A 21,806-nucleotide genomic window follows, 5' to 3' on the forward strand; every position below is an offset into this window, starting at 1 on the left:
CTATTAAGCAGAGTAGGAGGAAACTTTTTCCACTATATACTTTTTTTTTTTTTTGAGACAGAGTCTTGCTCTGTCGCCCAGGCTGGAGTACAGTGGCACAATCTCAGCTCACTGCAACCTCCGCCTCCCAGGTTCAAGCAATTCTCCTGCCTCAGCCTCCCAAGTAACTGGGATTACGGGCGCTTGCCACCACACCCGGCTAATTTTTTGTATCTTTAGTAGCGACGGGGTTTCACCATGTAGCCCAGGCTGGTCTCGAACTCCTGGCCTCAGGTGATCCACTTGCCTTGGCCTCCCTAAGTGCTGGGATTACAGGTGTGAGCCACCATGCCCGGCCCATACTTTTTGAACTTTGGAATTTTGAAGCTTATGGAAGTATGGACCTATTAAAAAAATTTTTTTAGCTGGAATAAAAAACCTACCTAAAATAATATTACTGATTTTTAAAAATCTATGTCTAAGGTAAACATATATGCTCAATTAATTTTTCTTTTCTACCTTCTAGGAATCATTATCTACTAAATGATATGAAATGCAAAGGATACAATTTAGCAATATTTATCAAAAACCTATAGTATTTACTGTTGAACCCAGAAATATCACTTCTGAGAATTTATCATGTAGGTGTACAACTTACCCACATATGAAGTATCTTACATGGAACATTACTCATTGTAGCATTATTTAAAAGCACAAGAATGGAAAATATTCATGTGTCAATAGGGGACTGATCAAATATACTATATAGTATCTCCACACAATAGAATACTCTGGAGCTATAAAAAAAGAGTCTCTAGTAAGATCTCTGGATATATTGTTAAAATTCAAAACTGGTACAGAAGAGTGTAAACAGTAGACTATTTATGGAAAAGCAATGGGTGTCTGGGTGAAGGGCGAGTAGGTGGTAAATAGCACGGGAGCTAGCTTTTCTCCAATAGGTTTTGGAACTGATTTTAGCACTATCTAAATGTATTACTCATTCAAAAAAAGTTTTTAATGTAAAGATTATTTACACACTGAGAAATATGTTAAACTAAGAAACAATACTCTGTTCAGGAGGAAAATAAGTGACCCAATGGCCTATTACCTAATTTGAGATGGGAAGATAACTGGTATTTCATTTAAAACAATTTGAAATTTTTATCTTACCTATATTTCATAATTTCCACTATATCCTCAGCATCTTCTTTGGTTGCTTCCTCTCTCAATTCCAACCTTGCTCGTGCCTTTAAAAGAAAACACATTTTCAGATGACAAAAGATGAATATATGTACCATAGTATAAGTTTTACTTCATTTACTCATTTTACACAAAAACTGACATTTAGGCGATGAAGGTTATAACATCAAAAGTCAAAATATGAAAATAATTCTCTGGGCTGGCGGTGGTGGCTCACGCCTATAATCCCAGCACTTTGGGAGGCCGAGGTGGGAGGATCACTTGAGCCCAGGAGCTCGAGACCAGCCTGGGCAACAAAGTGAGGACCCGTCTCTACAAAAAAATTTTAAAATTAGCTGGGTGCGGTGGTGTATGCCTGTAGTCCCAGCTACTTGGGAGGCTGAGGTGGGAGGGTCCCTTGAGCCTGGGAGGAGAGGCTGCAATGAGCCTTGATCATGCCACTGAACTCCAGCCTAGGTGACAGAGGGAGTCCCTGACTCAGGGCAAACAAACAAAAAAAATCTCTGAAACCACGACTATGAAAATTACAACTCATTTAAAAGAAGGATAAAACTCATTTTTACTTATTAACGTATCTTTCTGAGTGTTCATTTCAGGAGATTTGATGATGAAATACACTTGGTTTTCCCTTGCCTTTTACTTTTAGGAAATCATACCTAACCAATATGGTAAAACAACAAAGAATAATTAATTAGGAGCAAAAAGCCCAAACTCTGAGCTAGCTAATTTTTACTGCCAGAGTTCTCTTAGTATTTCAAACTGTGAATAGATATTACTGCTGTTAAAAACACAGGCACTATCCTTGTGGACCTGTCATGTAAAAAAATAAAATACTCAAGATCCTGACACATTCCATGTTCCCATATACTCAACTTGGGATCTCAGACTCCTAGTTAACCTAACCACTTTTCAGACATTCCAGGAGTCTCCTAAGAGTCAGTCAAAGAAAAACAAAAGAAAAGTTGCATGCTAACTAATTGATTCTGTGACTAGAAAGAAGTAGCTATACTTTGGTATGTTATAGACATGACAAAATCTTTTAAATAACTTTCATCCGTCCATTTCTAATGTCTCTCAACAGAAAGAAAAACGGAGTCAATTATGCAGAAAATACTTCAAAAGAGAAGTCAAGGCACACCCTTCCCCTTTAAGCCAAAAAAGCATGACCATAAAAAGAAACAAACCTCTGTCAGACGAATCAAAGATTCCAGCTGCCTGGTAGTGATTGGTGAGCTATTTAACCTCTGGCTCTGTTTCCGGAGCTCAAGGTAAAAATCTTGAAGAACTTGAGCAGCTTCTGTGGATAGCCTTGGGTACACATACTGCCGAGCATAGCCAATGTACTTTCTCAATAGCTGGTGGGGAATGGGATCTATTGTTTCTCCAGGAACCACCTGAAGCAGGATTAAAAGGCCCAAGATAACAAAGATAAGTAGCAAATAAAATCTTTCTGCTAAAATAACTTGTTTAGGCCAGGTGCAGTGGCTCACACCTGTAATCCCTGCACTTTGGAAGGCCAAGGAGGACACATCACCTGAGGTCAGGAGTTCAAGACCAGCCTGGCCAACACAGCAAAACCCCATCTCTACTAAAAATACAAAAATTAGCCGGGCATGGTGGCACGCGCCTGGAGTCCCAGCTACTTGGGAGACTGAGGCAGAAGAATCGCTTGAACCCAGGAGACGGAGGTTGCAGTGAGCCAAGATCACACCACTGCACTCCAGCCTGGGCGACAGGGTGAGACTACATCTCAGAATAAATAAATAACTTGTTTAGATACATATACAATTCTAAAAGACTCTCCAAATCAACCAAACACTTTATCTGTAGCTCTCATCTTAGCTGACTTAGATTCCTTTTTTTTTTTTTTTTTTTGAGACGGAGTCTCGCTCTGTCACTCAGGCTGGAGTGCAGTGGTACGATCTCAGCTCACTGCAACCTCTGCCTCCCAGGTTCAAGCAATTCTCCTGCCTCAGCCTCCCGAGTAGCTGGGATTACAGGCACACGCCACCACGCCCAGCTAATTTTTGTATTTTTAGTAGAGATGAGGTTTCATCATGTTGGCCAGGATGGTCTCGATCTCTTGACCTCAAGATCCGCCTGCCTCGGCCTCCCAAAGTGCTGGGATTACAGGCATGAGCCACCGCGCCAGGCCGACTTAGATTATTTCAAATGAAGTTTACATAAACTCTAGTATTGAAATATTAAAAAGTTCTGGTAAAAAAATGTATATCCTACTGCTCTACAATAAGCCACACACTGAACTTTGACATTCAAACAGAACCAAACTGAATAAGCAGAAGAAACATTTATACCTTTAGTCTTTCTGATAATGGTTTCTCAGAAACTACTTCAAGTACCGAAGTATTTGAATCTTGACTATTCATACGAGCTACTGTGGCACTGCTAATGGTTCTCTGCTTTCCAGCTCTTATTGCAATCACATGTTCAGAGAGTAAGTGATCATGATGCTCATTTGGAGTATCTAACAGGATAAAGACCAAATCAAATCTGGATAGTAGTGCACTCCCCATTCTACGAAGCATGAAAGAAAGAAGAAACAATGATTGGAATCAAAAGGAAAACTAGAAAACTGTTTACTCACTTGTTTACTACTCAAGTTCCATGCAGAACTTGAAAAACCAAGATTCAGGTTAAAGAAATAAGCAAATAGCTTCTTGGATTCGATATATCCAACCACTACAACATAGGCACAAGAATTACATGTATCTACCCTGGGTAGGTTGAGGACATGGCTCTTTCTCACACCACCAAACCCACTGAATTCTTCATGTCCTATTATCACTAATTGGCAATACTGCTACATGACATATCAGAGGTTAGCTAGTTCAGTATTTTGTTCATGATACCATTAACAAACAGAATCCAAGTCTGCTGGATTTTTGTTCAATAGATCTTTCTGAGTTTTCTAATATAGCACTTTGTCATTTTACTAAAGAAAAACTACTACAGGTTGACTTTTTTGGTGGTGGTGGTAAATACCCTAAATCTCCAAGTACAAATTGTGTATTTCGCTATGTATCAGACTGTTTCTATATTGATACATTGTTAAACAATAGGAAATTAACTCCACCCCCATTAGGCTTAAGGCTTTAACTTTTCAGGAGGCACTCTTTTGTCTTTTTTTCACTTCTGTATCACTTAAATATATTTTTCCTTTTCCACACATTTTGTCCAAGCTGTACAGAATGAATTAGAAGAGAAAGCATACATACAGATATAAACATTGTTTTTGAAAAAGCAGGATCATACCACATATTTAAGTTTGTCAATGTGCTCTTCTCACTTAATAGTACAGCACAGCCATGTTCCCCCATTAGTACATACAAAGCCACTTCTGTTCTCATAATCACTACAGTCTTATTGCAGTTTTAAGGTGTTTCCAATTTTTGGCAGCAATAATGCTGCAATACCAATGCTATAAACCTATCATTGTGCACTTGTATGACTATTTCTGTGAACAGTAGTCCTGAAAGTGGAGTGGCTATAACAAACAGAATGTGCATTTAGAATTGTGATTAACACACCAAGGGGTCCTACAAAATAATAAATTGTGTATGTGAGAAACAATTTCTTTTCTTTTTTTGACATGGAGTCTCACTCTGTCACCCAGGCTGGAGTGTGGTGGCACAATCTCGGCCCACTGCAACCTCCACCTCCCAGGTTCAAGCAATTCTCCTGCCTCAGCCTCCCAAGTAGCTGAGATTACAGGCGGCTGCCATCACGCCTGGCTAATTTTTGTATTTTTACTAGAGACAGGGTTTTGCCATGTTGGCCATGCTGGTCTCGAACTCCTGACTTCAGGTGATCCACCCGCCTCAGCCTCCCAAAGTGCTGAGATTACAGGCGTGAGCCACCCGCCCAGCCAGTGAGAAACCATTTCCACACTACTTTGCCAAAAATGATTCATATTTAAAATGTTTGCCAATCTGGTGGATCTCGCTGGTACTTCATTGTTTTATTTTGCAGTGTTTAAGCACATTTTTGTGCATTTATTGGACATTTGTAACTTCTGTGAACTATCCATGTATTTCCCATGTAGTTCTGTGAACCATTTCTTTTTCTTATTGAATTAGAGTGATTCAATATATTAAAGGTATAAATATTTGAAGAGACTTACTTTAAATTCTCAGAAACTGTTTTGGCTTTATTGTAATGTCCTCCAACTGGATTTGCAGCAGCAATAATGGAAGTTCTTGCAGGAAGGCTACAAACCACACCAGCCTTAGCAAGACTAATACTTTGCTGCTCCATGGCTTCCAACAAGGCTTGATGTTGACTCCCCATCTTATCAAATTCATCAATTCCACAAATACCTACAATCAAAGTAGAATAATGCAGAAAAAACATTTTTTTCTTTGGTCGTGTTCCAAATTTTATAGGATAGAAATTGTTTCACAATAATTATTTCCATTTGTTTCAGCAGTTAAAATTATAAAATGTCATATAATGGAGAATTACTGTTTGTTTCGCAGAAATTGTTTCACAATAATTATTTCCATTTGTTTCAGCAGTTAAAATTATAAAATGTCATATAATGGAGAATTACTGTTTGTTTCGCAGCAAGTTAATACATTTGTCTTATTTAACTAAGTTTTGTGTAATAGTTATTCCTCTAGCATTTTTCATACGCAAGGCACTATGTTGTGAGGATTACAAAAATGAAGAGGTAAGAGTAACCCTCAAAATGCTTAAGGACTTAAATTCAAACACGTGAGATGTTATATACACACACACACACACAATTTAATAAGTATACCTCGATACAGATATGTTTATTATGTTTAATAAGTATATTTCAAAACCTATACTAGGTATTGACTATACACTTGTATGCACTTATAGGGAAATCACTTAACCTCTTTAAACATAATACAATGCACCACCACTAACTAAAGGCACTATATGTACCAGGAATGTCATGTCTATTGCCTAAGTTATTGGAGATTCTCTAACATTACCTTGTAACATTTGTCTTCCTTTCTCCCCATACCGGTTAGGTTAGTATCTGGGGGTGACATCTGAAGGGCTTTGCTGTGGTTAAACCCCTCCGTATCTACTCTATATCCAAGTAAGCCTTGCTAGCACAGAGGAGTATATGGAAAATAACTGCTGATTAGTCTTTTTGACCCCTAGCTGCTAACCTAACTGGTATGGGGAGCAGGGAAGACAAATATTACAAGGTGATGTTAGAGAGTCCCCAGTAACTTATGCAATAGACATGACATTCCTGGTACGTACAGTGCCTTTAGTTTATCTCAACAGATTTTCTTCTATCCTTGAATCCATTTCTGGTTTCATGTTTGGGTTTTCTACTTCATGGAACCAATTATGTTGAATTTCCTTTGTTCTCTATCTCTGTTACTTCCCCTCTAATTGTGTTAAGCTTTGTTCTTTTGCATTCACTGTGATTATCTCAAGCCTTTCCTCTTTATAATTTCTCATTCGGCAGTGTCAATTTTATGTATTAGTTTAATAACATTGCTAGTCGTCAATTTGTCTCTCATATCTTTACGTCTTTTTGTTTTGAGCTATTTCATTAAATTTATGTTCTTGTCAAACATGAAACACTCATGGAAAATTTTCATTTGTTCTTTAGATTACAATTTTGTCTAGAATGAGGTCTTTTACTGGGCATATTAAATGTCTTTCTTCCTACGTTATTTCTTCATAGCTGTTATGCTCTCTCTTTATCTTGCTCATGTATAATGGCTGTTCTGTCCAGAACTATTTTTTCCGACACAGTATACATGAATTCTTGTCAATACTCTTTTCCCAATGTAATTTTGACCCATTTTTTCCTTTCCAGCTAGTTTGCACTTTTGGGTAACCTAATGATTTAGGAGGGGGAAGCAAGGGGGGCTTCGTTGAACTTTGTGCCACCTTTCTTGCTGATCTCTCTTCAGACGGTTCACCCCCCGCTGTTAGGAATGTGTCCCATATTCATGGCAGGGGATCCCAGTGCATTAGCCTGTTCCTGCTGTTCAATGTGGAGCTCTGGGACACGGTGAGCCTTCCCTGCCTGTGCTAAGATCCTAGCAGTGGTACACTCATAGGCTTTATCTCCACCTTTTCCTGGGCTGCCTATTGCTCTGTCTGCCTATACCTCTCTGGATTCATGGTATTACTGGAAATTATCAAGATTGCTAATACAGTTCCTCAGGGATGGGGATGGGGTAGGAACAAAGTCAAGCTACTTCCTACTTTGGCTGTCACTTTTCAAAGTGTAAAACAGGAGCTGGCAAGCCTTTTCTGCAGAGGTGCAGAAGTACATATTTTAAGTTTCACAGGCCATGCACAACCTTACATATTCTTGGGCTTTTCTGTTTGTCTGTACTTTACAGTCTTTTAAAAATATATAAGCCAGTTTTAGCTTGTGGACTGTACTAAAACAGGCTGCTGACTGGTTTGACCTATGGACCAAAGTTTAATGACCCCTTGTTTTAAAGCATAAAACATAAACTTTGAATTTTTTTTTTTTTTTTTTTTGAGAGACAGAGTTTCGTTCTGTTACCCATGCTGGAGTATAGTGGCACCATCATGTCTCACTGCAACCTCCATCTCCTTGGTTCAAGCAATTCTTGTGCCTTAGCCACCTGAGCAGCAGGGATTACAGGCATGCGCCACCTCACCCGGCTAATTTTTTGTATTTTTAGTAGAGACGGGGTTTTGCCATGTTGGCCAGGCTGGTCTCAAGTGCTCTGCCCGCCTTGGCCTCCCAAAGTGCTCGCATTAAAATTTTTTTTAAAAACCTCCAAATCACCTTCTACTTCTAGTTAATGAAAAGTTTCATGGTTTCATGAGTATCATCTTTTTATTACTATATTTTACCTGGTAACTTAGCAAAAATATTCTCACTTCTGATGAGCTATATAATAACCAGATACATGTTTTTGGTATTTATTTATTCAGCAAATATTTACTGGATATAAATGCAATAAATTTATAAATTCAATAAACTGAATGCCTTCTATATACCAGTACTATGTTCTAGGCAGGCCGAGTATGGCACTGAAAAGACAAAATTCCCTGCTCTTGTGAAGCTTATGTTCTACTCAGCCAATGAGGGGGTAGGCAATAAAAAAAGTAAACAATATAGGAGGTGAAAAGTGCTATGGAAGGAAAAAGTAGATTAGGGTAAGGAAAATCAGGTCTGTTAAGGTGGCAGCAGGGGCAGGGGAGGTTGTAAGTGAAAATACAGTATTTGGGGAAGACCTCACTGGGATCAGGACACAGCTGAGCAAAACATGAAGGTGGAAAGAAAACAAGCCTTTGCAGCTCTATATGGGGTAAGAACATTCCAGGCAAATGGAACAGCAAGTACAAAGGCGCTTATGAGGAAATGTGACCTGCCTGGTGTGCTGGTGTCCAAGGTAGAGCCACCAGTGGAGCTAGAGAAGAGGAGGCATGGGAAGCAGCAGATAAGGAGGCAAAAGAGGTGAAAGGCCAGAACATGAACGGCCCTGGGCCACTCTCTAGACTTTGGCTTTCACTCTGAGCGAGACGGGCAGTTACTGGAGGATTATGAGCAAAAGAGTAACACAATCTAATTTTTAATGAGATTACTGTATTAAAAATAACAGGAAGGGGCAAGGGTGGTTACAGGCATGCCAATTAGGAGATTACAGTAATAATCCATGTGAGACATGATGGTGCCATGGACCAGGGTAATGAAGAAGTGGTTAGATAGCAGATATATTTTGACCATAGAGCCAACAAGATTTGCTGACAGATTAATGTGGGGTATGAGAAAAAGTCAAGGATGGCTCCATGTTTTCTGATTTGAGCAATTAGAATGAGAGAGTTGTCATTTACTGAGATGAGAAAGACTGTGAAAATAGATTTGAAAGGCAAAATCAGGATTTTAATTTTAGACATGTTAAGTTTGAGAAATTTGTGGAGATACTGAGTAGACAATAAGAAGTGTGTGCCTGATATTTAAGGGAAACGAGATTATAAATTTAGAATTTTTCACGGATAGGTAGGTAAAGCCAATGAAACGATACAAGATCACCAAGAAGGTAAATACAGACCTAGAAGACAAAAGGTCCAAGAACTAAGCACCTTAGTTAACAACAGGTAAGAGGTTGTGGAGATGAAGAACCAGTAAAGACTGAGAAAGAAGTAAAGAAGGAAACCAACGAGAGTTCAAGGGTCTCAAGGAGGAGGGAGTGATTAACTGTGTCAAATGTGGCTACCAGGTCCTGGGTTCAGAAATGTGAAAGTCACTGGCAAACCAGAAGGAATGAACGACCTTAACTGGACTGGAATCTGCACACTGCCTGACACATGCATGGAAACATGTTTTTCCAATAAGGTGAAGGCATCACAAAGAGAAACTTAGGTGACAAAGCCCAATGTAGAGGTTTCTTCTTGCGGGGCCCTATGCCTGGATTTCTTATCACCTATCACTCAAATCCTGAAAAAAAAAAAACAAATGAGTTCAGTTACAATACAGCAAAACTATTCATTCTGAAGTAGGCCAGGTGTGGTGGCTCACGCCTGTAGCCTGTAATCTCAGCACTTTGGGAGGTGAGGTGGGTGGATCACTTGAGTCCAGGAGTTCAAGACCAGCCTGGCCAACATGGTGAAACCCCGTCTCTACTAAAAATACAAAAATTAGCTGGATGTGGTCACGCACACCTGTAATCCCAGCTACTCAGGAAGCACAAGAATGGCTTGGACCTGGAAGGCAGAGGTTGCAGAAAGCTGAGACTGCACCACTGCACTCCAGCCTGGGTGGCAGAGCAAGACTGTCTCACAAAAAGAAAAAAAAATCGCAAGTAACACCTCTAATCTCCTATTACAAGTCCTCTGTGAGCAAAGGATGACATCCACCTTTTTGTCAGTGCCAAGGTTTCTAAACTATTTAGAGCTAAATCACAGTAACGCATTCAACAAGTATTTACTGTGCCCCTATGTACTAGGCAATGGGAACATGGCAGTCCACAAGACATCCAAATCCCACCATACAGGGAGCTTACTATAAAGCTTCAAAACAGGCTTTTAAAAAAAAGATCACAAATGTGATAGGTGGTATGAAATGGGAAGTTTAGGGAGCTATACATATTTATTTGATTTTTACATATACTTGTATCTGCTATAAGATTCTGAAAATGAATGACATTAAGTATAGTTTCAATTCTGTAGTATAAAAATGATGATACTGCATTTCCAATGATTATTTCTGACAGTGTCAACTTACTGGTTAGGACTTTGCTATCTAAATGTCTCTTAAACAGAATGTAAAGAAATTAACTGAAAAGGAAAAGGCTTTTCAAAAAGTCCCAGAATCACTAATTATTCCCTTTGGCCTCTCACCTTGATCACCAAGTACCAGGGCACCAGCTTCCAAAGCAAAATCTCCAGAGGAACTATCTTTTGAAAGAGTTACCGTCAGACCAGAGGTGGTCGTGGTGTTACCACAAACATACACGCCACGTGGGGCAACATTGCATGCTGCCTAAGGAAACAAAAAGTTTAAGAGAATCATCCAAAGTAAAAGGGAAGTAATAGCTAACAGCAGTTGCTCACAAACGTTAGGTATATGCCAGGTATTCTTTTAAGAGCTTTAGTGTACAAGGTGCACCATCACCTGCAGAGAAAGGTATTATTATATCCTGATTTACTGATGTCAAAACCAAGGCCAACAAAGAGTGAACGAGGAACTACACAGCTATGAAGGTGGAAAGTCAGGATTCAGTCAAACCCAGGCAGTCAGATTCTGAAGTCTGTGGTCATATACTCAACACAATTCCAATTTATGCTTCATTTTCAAGTTCGAAAAGCAAAAACATGAGTACCAATTTTAATTTTGAAGGTTCCAATGCTTCTTTAAACATCAGGTAATAAAATGACTTAATACATGCTCACCTTCTGAGCAAACATGCTATAACAGGCCAGAAAAGTAAACAGCACAAGAGTTAAAAGCATAGCTCTCTGGAGTCAGACAGACCTGTTCAAATCGTGGCTCTACCATGCACCAGCTGTGTGGCTCTCAGACCTCTCTGAGCCTCAGCTTCCTTATGTTTTATCACAGCATTGCCTTGAACAATAAATGAAATCATGTGTGCAAGGCATGTAATTTGGTACCTGGCACATAAGTGCCCAATGTAAAACCGCTGTGTATGGCAGTGCACTGCCCAATTCCAGGGGACAGTATTCACATCTCAAACATCCACTGTTATCCTATGCTGCTGGCTCAATAAATAGTAATTATTATTTTTGTTACTTATATAGTCTTTCTGAGAAACCTTATAACACACAGAGTATGATGGTTTACTAGGTGGTCAGAAGAAAACACAAAAATATAAAGTAAATGGTTCATAATGGTTGGTGTTAGCCTAATTTTTCATTTGTTTTGTTATATTTATTATTTTTGAGGCAGGGTCTCACTCTGTCATCCAGGCTGGAGTGCAGTGGCACAATCCTAGCTCACAGCAACCTTGAACTCCTGGGCTCAAGTGATCATCCCACCTTGTGATATCCTACCTTGTTTTAACTCGAGTGACTCTCTCCTAGCAGAGAGAGAGCCGGACAGACTCCATTTTAGTTTCTTTACTTGTAAACCCTTTCACCTCCCTCCAGGCATAGCTGGTGTAAAAGTGACTCAGAGCACATCCAGGAATGCACCTGTTGATAAGATGTTGAGACGAGCTGCACCAGCAGCTCCTGGGGGTGCGCGCAGTGGATGGCACCCAAAACCCCTGCATTTATCTCTTTGTGATAGTTTAAGCCCCTGTAACCTGGAGCTGTTTATTTTTTGTAACTGCATTTGTAACCAATTAATTTTTTTAACTTTTTGCCAGTTCTGCTTCTGTAAAAATTGCTTCAGCTAAAATCCCCCCTTCCCTATTTAGACCATGGTATAAAAACAAAACTAGCCCCTTCCTCAGGGCTGAGAGAATTTTGGGCGTGAGCTGCCTCTCGGCCGCCAGCTAACAAAGGACTCTTAAATTTGTCTCAAAGTGTGGCATTTTTCTGTAACTCGCATGGTTACAACCACCTCAGCTTCCCTAGTAGCTGGGTCTATAGGAGCATGCCACCATGACTGGCCAATTAATTTTCTGTAAGAAACAAGGTCTCACTGTGTTGCCCAGGCTGGTCTAAAACTTCTAGGCTCAAGTGATTCTCCCACTTCAGCCTCCTGAGTAGCTGGGACTATAGGCACATGCCACCACACCTAATTTTTTTTTAAATTGTTTTTAGAGACGGGATCTCACTATATTGTCCAGCTTGGTCCTCCTGCCTTGGCCTCCCAAAGTGTTGGGATTACCGGCATGAGCCACTGCACCCAGCCTGTTAGTCTCGTTTTTAAAAACCCTGGCTTAGTGTGGCTTACGTGCCATACTCTGTACTATTCAGGATGTTTAATTTCCACTAATACTACAGATTCTATTCTAAATTGAGCCAAAGGCATTATTCCAGGTCTGAAAAACAAGAAAAACTGCCAATGTAACTTGTTGGTATTAACACTTTCAATACCACTAGATATATTTTAGAACAACTATCTGCCAAGAAACATTTATTAAAAAAAAAAAAGAGGCCGGGCACGGTGGCTCATGCCTGTAATCCCAGCACTTTGGGAGGCCGAGGCGGGTGGATCACAAAGTCAGGAGATGGAGACCCTCCTCGCTAACACGGTGAAACCCCATCTCTACTAAAAGTACAAAAAATTGGCCAGGCGTGGTGGTGGGCGCCTGTACTCCCAGCTACTCGGGACACTGAGGCAGGAGAATGGCGTGAATCCAGGAGGCGGAGCTTGCAGTGAGCCAAGATCACGCCACTGCACTCCAATCTGGGCAGCACGGCGAGACTCCGTCTCAAAAAAAAAAAAAAAAAAGAGAGAGCAAAAAAAGGAAGTTTTATATACTGCAAGCAGTATGTATAAATTATGAGATTTGTACAGATAAGACACTCTAGGGGTTAAAGCAGGCTCCCACCTATAATTCACTAATTCCAAAGTTACACACACGAACTTGTATAATACCACACAAAAGACAGAAAAGAAAGCTGTAACAATTCAGATCCCCACTTGCATCTTTTCCTACATATTCCAAACATAATGTTTTCTTTTCTTTTTTTTTTTTAAAGACAGGGTCTTGCTCGATTGCCCAGGCTGGGGTACAGTTGCATAATGATGGCTCCCTGCATTCTCCAACTTCTAGGCTCAAGCAATCATCCTGCTGCAGCCTCCGGAGTAGCAGGGACTACAGGTGTGCACCACCATGCCCAGCTAATTATTTTTTTTGTAGAGATAGGGTCTCACTTTGTTGCACAGGCTGGTCTTGAACTCCAGGCCTCAAGTAATCCTTCCAACTCGGCCTCTCAAAGTGTTAGGATTACAGGTGTAAGCCACTGCACCAAGATTCCTGTTCATTATGAGCTTTGTTTCACCTATAAGGGGTACCCTGAGCCTCTGTTGTCAGGCTACATTGTAGCGAGGTCTCAGAGCAGAATTTATTTTTTAAAAAGTAGCCCCAGCTGGCCAAAAGGAACCAAACATAGATGAAATATCTATGGAATTATAATAATATCTAGGAATTAAAATGACTGGTTTAACACTCAACCACAGGCAATAAAGGATGACTCAGATACGAAGGACAGTGGGTTTACAATGTAATGACAAGATCAAAGCAGTTCTCAAGCCTGGCTGCATATTAGAATCATCTGTGGACTGTTGTACACATATAGACACTAGGACCCTAACTTGGAAACTCTTAACTCAATTGGCTTGCAGTGGGCTATGGTATTTTCAAAGAGCCCCAAAGGTAATTAAGATGTGCAGCCAGGGTCCCAATCCTTGGACAAAGATTTAGGAGCCACACTACTACAACTTACCAAAGGGCCAGAGAAGCCCTGGTCAATTTTCCACATCGAGTGAAGAAGGGGGTCACAGGCATTTTTAGAAAGCACAGTGGCCAAGCACAGTGGCTCACACCTGTAATCTCAGCACTTTGGAAGGCTGAGGCAGGTGGATCTGCTTGAGCCCAGGAGTTCGAGACCAGCCTGGGCAACATGACAAAACCCCATCTCTACAAAAAAAGCATTAGCCAGGCATGGTGGCACATGCCTGTAGTCCCAGCTACTTGAGAGGCTGAGTTGGAAGGACTGCCTGAGCCCAAGGTGGAGGCTGCAGTAAGCCAAAATTGCGCCACTGTACTTCAGTCTGGGCAAAAGAGGGAGACCTTGTCTCAAAAAAATAAAGTAGAAAGCATATTATGGCTGGCTTACTGGGTGTCACTTTAAGGAAACTACAAGCATACCAATAAGCAGCACCTTCTAGAGCCATCATAAAACCCAGGAAAGGAAAACCACTAGGCTCTGACTGGCAGAGGCAGAATTTTCTTGGGGATCTACAAATGACCGGTCACAGCAGTTGCCTTGCTTTGGGCCAAGCGTGGTAGCTCACGCATGTAATCCCAGCACTTTGGGAGGTTAAGGTGGGTAGATCACTTGAGGCCAGGAGTTCAAGACCAGCCTGGCCAACACGGCAAAACCCTGTCTCTACTAAAAATACAAAAATTAGCTGGGCGTGGTGGTGCGCACCTATAATCCCAGCCACTCAGGAGGCTGAGGCACAGGGATTGCTTGAAAGTGGGAGGCGGAGGTTGCAGTGAGCCCAGATCACGCCACAGAACTCCAGCCTGGGCAACAGAGTGTGACTCTGTCTCAAAAAAAAAAAAAAAGTTGCCTTGATTTGGACTCAGAAGCAGTGGAGATGTATACAGACAGATCCCACACCTTTAGCAGACTGTTCTTAAAGCCCAATACAGTGTTTATGTACTTGTATGAGGGAGAATAGGTAACCCTGCTTTAACTCCCCTGAACTATTCTGTTCATAGGTGAGGTCACATAACAACGACAAAGACTAGCAAAACAATGGTTAGAGAAATGGTTAATATTTCCTAATAGTTGATGTCTCAACAGACCAGGATGTTTGTACAGCCTATGTAACAGGAGACTGGCTCCATTTAAAAATATGGTCAGATATAAGTTACACATTACTCACACAAATTCCAATTCATTTACGCCACCTAACCATGTCCTCTGGAACACACACACTACGTGCTTTGAGAAAATTCACCTGTGAATTATTAATGCATTTTACAAGCAAAAGAACAAACACTACACGACTGACTTTCTACCTGTAGCATCTGACTTTTTCCTAGGCCTGGATCTCCAACAACAAGGATGTGTGGGTCTCCCCGAACTGGAATTCTGTTTTTGTCATCTGCGTATTTCTGGCTTCCTCCAAAGAGTGCTAACGCCAAACCTGCTTTAACAAGCTCAAGTGCGAAAAAAGAACAAAAAACAGAAGTAAAGAAAACATAAAGGTGACTAGTAAAGGGGGTATTCCTCCTTCTATAACATTGATTTGCTTGGGGATTGTTTTAAAAGCATGACTGAATGTTAATTTTTTTCGAAGAAAAGGAAGTCTAAAAACAAACTTCTATCATGTAAATGACTAAAAAGTAAAAACCTGAAAGCATATAAAATCAGAGAGGTATCTTAGAAATTACTAAGACCTACCTTGCAAGGCATAAATCCATTCCACAAAAACGAGAAATATTTGTTTCTGCTTTAATACTGGCAGTGTGTAGTCACTTTAAAAGCCCATTTCTTACCAAAAGTAGCTGGGTCTGGTGGCGCGTGCCTATAGTCCCAGCTACTCGGCAGGCTGAGGTGGGAGAACTGTTTGAACTTGGGAGGTGGAGGTTGCAGTGAGCAGAGATCGCACCACTGTACTCCAGCCTGGGCGACAGAGCAAGACTCCATCTCAAAAAAAAAATAAATAAATAAAATAAAAGCCCATTTACATTTACTCTAGTTGGTAAAAGTTTTTTCTTAAAAGGAGCTATACGGCCGACACCTATAATCCCAGCACTTTGGAGGCTAAATTGGGTGGATCACTTGAGGCCAGGACTTACACACCAGCATGGGCAATATGGCAAAACCCCATCTCTACAAAAAATACAAAAAAATTAGCTGCACATGGTGGTGCATGCCTGTAGTCCCAGCTACTCAGGAGGCTGAGGTTAGGAGGATGACCTCAGCCCCAAAGCTCGAGGCTGCAGTGAGCCATGACTGTACCATCACACTAGCCTGGGTGACAGAGCGAAACCCCGTCTCAAAAAATAAAAAAAAATCTTTTAAAAAAAGGAGCTATAGTTTGCTTGCCTCCCATATCATTAATTTACAAATAAAGACTCATATTAAGATATAAATAACTGGCCTATAGAAATTTGCTATTTTCTGTGAAGTTTTTACATGTTATTTTTGCTAACCTTATATACTTTTTGAGCAAAGATGAAGTAAAATACTTACTTCATGACCAAAAATGACAGGGCAAAGCGAGCTGAAAAACAGAACACAACTTATAAATTCCAATTTATACTTCACTGATCCATTAGGAGATCTCCTTTACAATTTGTTTAACTTGCTTAATATCAACAAAGACAAATGTAAAAAATTTACATCCCCTCAACTAAAATTTCATTCTTACATTCTTGAGAAATATGAGTACATTTCTCAAAATTCTTGGTTAATCTATAAAGGTTAGAATGTTTTAAAAACTCTGCCTGCATAAGGAAAAGAGGATACTTGCAAAGCATCTTAAAGTAACTAAATATAATGTTGCTCTTCTTACACAACTAGCCTTAAAATGCGTCACAATCATGGTCTCCCATTTTAGGATACGGGATTATATTGTATTTTACGTGAATAGACATCTTGAGACTGTGCAGCCAAGTCACTGAAAGGAGACTAAGAAGTGAACTCAGTATATAATACTCTTAAGATGGGATAAAATTTCATTTTTTTCAGTTCAAGTCAAAAGGTCAAATTAAATAAGAAAATGAGGCCAGGTGCAGTGATTTGTAGAACCAGAAAGTCCAGAAAGGTGGGGTAACTCAAAGCATGGGCTTCCAGCCTACAGGTAAATCTAAACATTTTCTGGTTGACAATTGGTTGAGTTTGTCTAAAGACCTGGGATCAATAGAAAGGAATGTTTGGGTTGCAAGAGGTTGTAGAGACCAAAGTTTTATCATGCAGATGAAGCTTTTAGCTAGCAGGTTTCAGAGAGAACAGGCTGTTAAATGTTTATCAGACTGAAAATCTGTGTTGATGTTAATGCCAGAGATGTATAATAAGGCATGTCTGACCCCCACTTCCCTTTGTGGCCTGAATCAGTCTTTCAGGTTAAACCTTAAGAACCCTGGCTGAGGAGGAAGTCTGTTTAAATGGGTGGGGGCCTTAGAATTTTATTTTTGGTTTACAGGTTCATGCCTGTAATCCCAGCAAGGGAGGCTGGGATTACAATCCAACTCTGGGAGGCCAAGGTGGAAGAACTGCTTCAGCCCAAAAGTTCAAAACTAGCCTGTGCAACAAAGTGAGACCCTGATATCTACAAAAAAAAAAATTTAAAAATTAGCCAGGCGTGGTGGCATACACCTTTAGTCCCAGCTACTTGTGAGGCTGAGGTGGGTGAGTAACTTAAGGCCAGGAGTTTGAAGCTACAGTGAGCTCTGATTGTGCCACTGCAATCCAGCCTGGGCAACACAGCAAGACCCTGTCTCTAAAAAAAATTAAGAAAAAGAGTATAAAGCAGTACATTTACATTTATCAATTTTATAAACAAAGAACAAACAAAAATAGGGTGGGAGAGAAAATCAGGAGTAAAACGTGGGTCTTTATTCCCTTTTAATATATGTAAACACAGAAGGAGGTGGTGGTGTGCTCATATCCCCTTGGCACTCACTGTTCAGTATGTTCCGGCTTCCTACTGGCATCTGCACCTGTCTGCCAAAGACCTTTCTATGGCCACACAAGCATCATCAGCAGGCAGGATGGGCAGGCCAGAAGTGCTGAGGTGTTTAATACTCCTGGGGGCAGTCCCAAATGTATGCCCTTAAATGGAAAAACACTGAAGCTGGCTTTCCACAGTGGAGTTTTCCACTGGCCCAGGAGGACTATGTCCCAGATGCTAGTGGGTCACCTGTTCGTCAAGGCACCTACACTGGCTGCCGTCACTTCCCCATTTCCCTACCAGTAACTCCAGAATCACCTCCCAAGTAAACTATGTTGACCCAAATCATTGCTTCTGAAGGAATCTAAACTAAAACATAAACTTCTACTGACAAACTTTTTCTTAAAGGGCCAGAAAGTATTTTCAGCTTCACAGGCTATACTGTCTCAGTCACAACTACTCAACTTGTATCGTGCAAGCAACTATGAAGAGTAATGTAAGTAAACTGGGTGCGGCTGTGTTTTAATAAAACTTGACTTACAAAAACAGGCAGCCTGCCTAGTTTGCCAATCTCTGCTAGACTGATAATGGAGGACCATGAAAAATTCTAGTTTTGATGCTGAAATCTCACACATGGGCGGGAAAAAGCAAACTGTGGGAAGAAAACTAAAGTTTTCCATACTTACTCTTCTATAAGTACAGGACAAGAGGGACCACTAAAAATGTTCAGTTTTAATTTACAACCTTTAAGAGGAACCAAAGATGTTTGGATTCTCGACCAGGTTGCTTCCTTGGCCACCTGCTCAGACTCACTCCCAGACCACCCCAGCAACCCTAAGTTAGAGCAGCCTCTCTTCCAGGGTGGGTCTGGATGGCTTTTTATTCAGAGGGAAGTGGGATTTAAGGACAAAAAACCCCTGTGGAGCACTATTCTTTACTCAGTCAGCTAATTAACATATTAAAGCCAGAAAGAAAAAGCATCAAATCCTCTTACAGACCTGAGCCTACTGAACAGCAAAGCATGACAAAATCACTTTTTTTTCTTTTCTTTTCTTTTTTGTGAGACAGTCTTGCTCTGTTGCTCAGGTTGGAGTGCAGTGGCGCGATCTCAGATCACTGCAACCTCCGCCTCCCAGGTTCAAGAGATTCTCTTGCCTCAGACTCCCAGGAAGCTAGGATTACAGGCACCTGCCATCATGCCCTGCTAATTTTTCTATTTTTAGTAGAGACAGGGTTTCACCATATTGGTCCGGTTGGTCTTGAACTCCTGACCTCAGGTGATCCACCTGCCTCGGCCTCCCAAAGTGCTGGGATTACAGGCTTGAGCCACTGTGCCTGGCCAAGATCACTTTTTATAATACAATGCATTTCAAAACGTTCTCAGTTCTTTACCTCTCTTAGATATATCTATTATTCAGTCTCTCTCATTTTCTCCTATTTCTTCAAAATTACCCCACAATTGTCAAAAAATTATCAAAGTAACAGTATGTTGCAGTAGTTATGTTAAGTACATTATAAAATCCCACTTAATTTTTAGAACAACCTTCTGAGGTAAGTCTTATTATTTCCATTTTAAGGTGATACAAATAAAGGGGAAATTAAGTAATATGTCCCAGATCACACTGGAAGTAAATGCCCAAAGCAGGAGTCTAACTTAGGTTTGTCTCCAAAGAAAAGCTCTTAACCACTAAGGCAAAAAAATGCCTATACTTTGCTGCTTCTCCACGGCATGGCAATAGCATGGAAATAAAATTATCAAATACTTTTTGAATATATGTTAATTCGATTTGAATCTCTATGAACAACACCCTACATAGAACTAATTGAAATGGCTTTGGAATTCACTGTTCCCTCACTCTTCTGTTGAGCAACAAACTTCTTGTATAAGATAGTAAATATTCCGTATTGTTTAAACTAGAGATCAGCAAATTCTTTCTATAAAAGGATAAAGCAAAAATATGTGAGCCATATATATGTTCTCTGTTACAACTATTCAACTCTGCCACTGTAGCACAAAAGCAGCACACTGTGTAAATGAATGAGTGTGGCTGTGTTCCAACAGAACTTTATTTACGGACACTGAAATCTGAATTTCTTTTTTTTTTAAGACAGAGTTTCACTCTTGTTGCCCAGGCTGGAATGCAATGGCGTGATCTTGGCTCACTGCAATCTCCATCTCTCGGGTTCAAGTGATTCTCCTGCTTCAGCCTCCCGAGTAGCTAGGATTACAGGCGCCCAGCCACCACACCCGGCCAATTTTTGTATTTTTAGTAGACACAGGGTTTCACCATGTTGGCCAGGCTGGTCTCGAACTCCTGACCTCAAGTGATCCGCCCGCCTCAGCCTCCCAAAGTGCTGGGATTACAGGCGTGAGCCACCACATCCGGTTGAAATCTGAATTTCATATAAGTTCATGTGTTGCGAAATATTCTTTTAATTTATTTCAACCATTAAAAAATATAAAAACCATTCTTAGTTCATAGGCCATACTCAAGTGGATGGAGTGCTGGATTTGGTACATGGATTGTAGTTTGCCGACCACTTTGACTAGTTTTTGGTTACCTGTAGCCAAGAGAACCCCCAACATGCATCTATGTAATAAAATTTCAAATGACAGCATACATACTTGACAATGAGTTTAAACAGGTTTTCTTCAGCTTGAATCTCTTGGACGGCATAAAGGTCTTTAAGTGAGAACTCCATCAACATTCCATGCTTACACCCATCCTCAGAAGTCTTTGTTTTCTGTCCTTTGCTATTACTAATAGAATTTGCTTCAATGTACAAAAGGAACATACACTTGTCATTCTTATTTCGAGAACCTGTAAATTAAAAGTATTAAATACAATAGTTGGTATTTTCATTTTCCCTACAATGACACAACTAGAATATAAAACAAAGCATAGGTAGCTACAAATATATGTTTTTCTTTTAAGGGAATGTTTCATCTTATGTATGCAACAAGAAATTCCTCAAATTATTTGAGATTCAGGGGCATCTTAGAAAAGATGAATGTTGATGAATCATTATTGAGAGACAAATAATGAAAAGAGTTGTACCATACCTTCTTCCGCATTTGAGACTTTGACAATTCCAGTAATAGTCACTGTGTCTCCCGGGACACAGCTATCCACAAGATCATGAACAAGCTCACATTCTATTGTTCGTGGAATCCGACCTGCTTCTCTCTGATCATCAGACATCAACTCCTGGATTCTAAAAAGTTTAAATAGTTTTCAGTTAGAATACTTACTTTGGATGGTTTCTGCAAGATATTAACTATTCAGGGTTCCCATGATGCTGAGGAAGATAAAAGCAGATTTGCTTATTAACAGTTTAATGGTATATCTAAAATTACTTCAGCAGTTTCCAATTCAAGATAGCGGAATGAACATATGTATTTGCCTAGCCTCCCTCCAAAATGTCCACCAAAATGAGTCACTAAAAATTTGGGGGTATGTAGAGGTATCATCAGCAAATGAGATATTAATGAAATTTTTGAAAACAGCAAATGGTAAAGTATTGATGGATAAAACAAAATGAAGTCCAGAATACACATGGGCAAAAGCTATAAGCGTACAAGAAAAGTGGGACCCAGTGTTCTTAGCAGAGCCCCAGAGAAGCTTCCAAGTCGGATGTGGAAGGAACAGAGGGCAGGAGTAGATGGCTGGAAGAAAATGGTAATCAACAGAAAGACAAGTCATGGAATAGCTGTTGAGAATTTTTGGAGAAGGTGAGTGGACGGATGGGTAGGGGAAGAACACGTACTTTATCATCTGGCAAAAACCAGAGCACTGTTCTAAGGAAACAAACCCATCCGCCCTGTGAAGGGAGCTAAACTGTGCAGTGAGAATATCAG

General features: G+C 40.3%; 1 protein-coding gene across 3 annotated transcripts in view; it reads right to left on the bottom strand.

Moving 5' to 3' along the window:
- Positions 1 to 21,806, bottom strand: part of MCM8 (minichromosome maintenance 8 homologous recombination repair factor) — a 48,290-nt gene that overhangs the window by 10,929 nt on the left and 15,555 nt on the right. For all 3 annotated transcript variants that reach the window (XR_009211484.1, XM_032142097.2, XM_032142100.2), the window contains 9 exons: positions 21,012 to 21,163; positions 20,574 to 20,769; positions 16,528 to 16,558; positions 15,348 to 15,488; positions 10,522 to 10,663; positions 5,321 to 5,516; positions 3,495 to 3,714; positions 2,364 to 2,573; positions 1,150 to 1,226 (listed from right to left, as the gene is read on the bottom strand). Coding sequence is in view for 2 of the 3 variants with exons in the window: in XM_032142097.2 (XP_031997988.1) it covers positions 1,150 to 1,226; positions 2,364 to 2,573; positions 3,495 to 3,714; positions 5,321 to 5,516; positions 10,522 to 10,663; positions 15,348 to 15,488; positions 16,528 to 16,558; positions 20,574 to 20,769; positions 21,012 to 21,163 (1,365 nt within the window). In the remaining variant the exon portion in view is untranslated. The remainder of the gene's footprint in view (positions 1 to 1,149; positions 1,227 to 2,363; positions 2,574 to 3,494; positions 3,715 to 5,320; positions 5,517 to 10,521; positions 10,664 to 15,347; positions 15,489 to 16,527; positions 16,559 to 20,573; positions 20,770 to 21,011; positions 21,164 to 21,806) is intronic.

Source organism: Hylobates moloch, unplaced genomic scaffold (assembly GCF_009828535.3).
Source record: "Hylobates moloch isolate HMO894 unplaced genomic scaffold, HMol_V3 SCAFFOLD_21, whole genome shotgun sequence".
NCBI lineage: Eukaryota > Metazoa > Chordata > Mammalia > Primates > Hylobatidae > Hylobates > Hylobates moloch.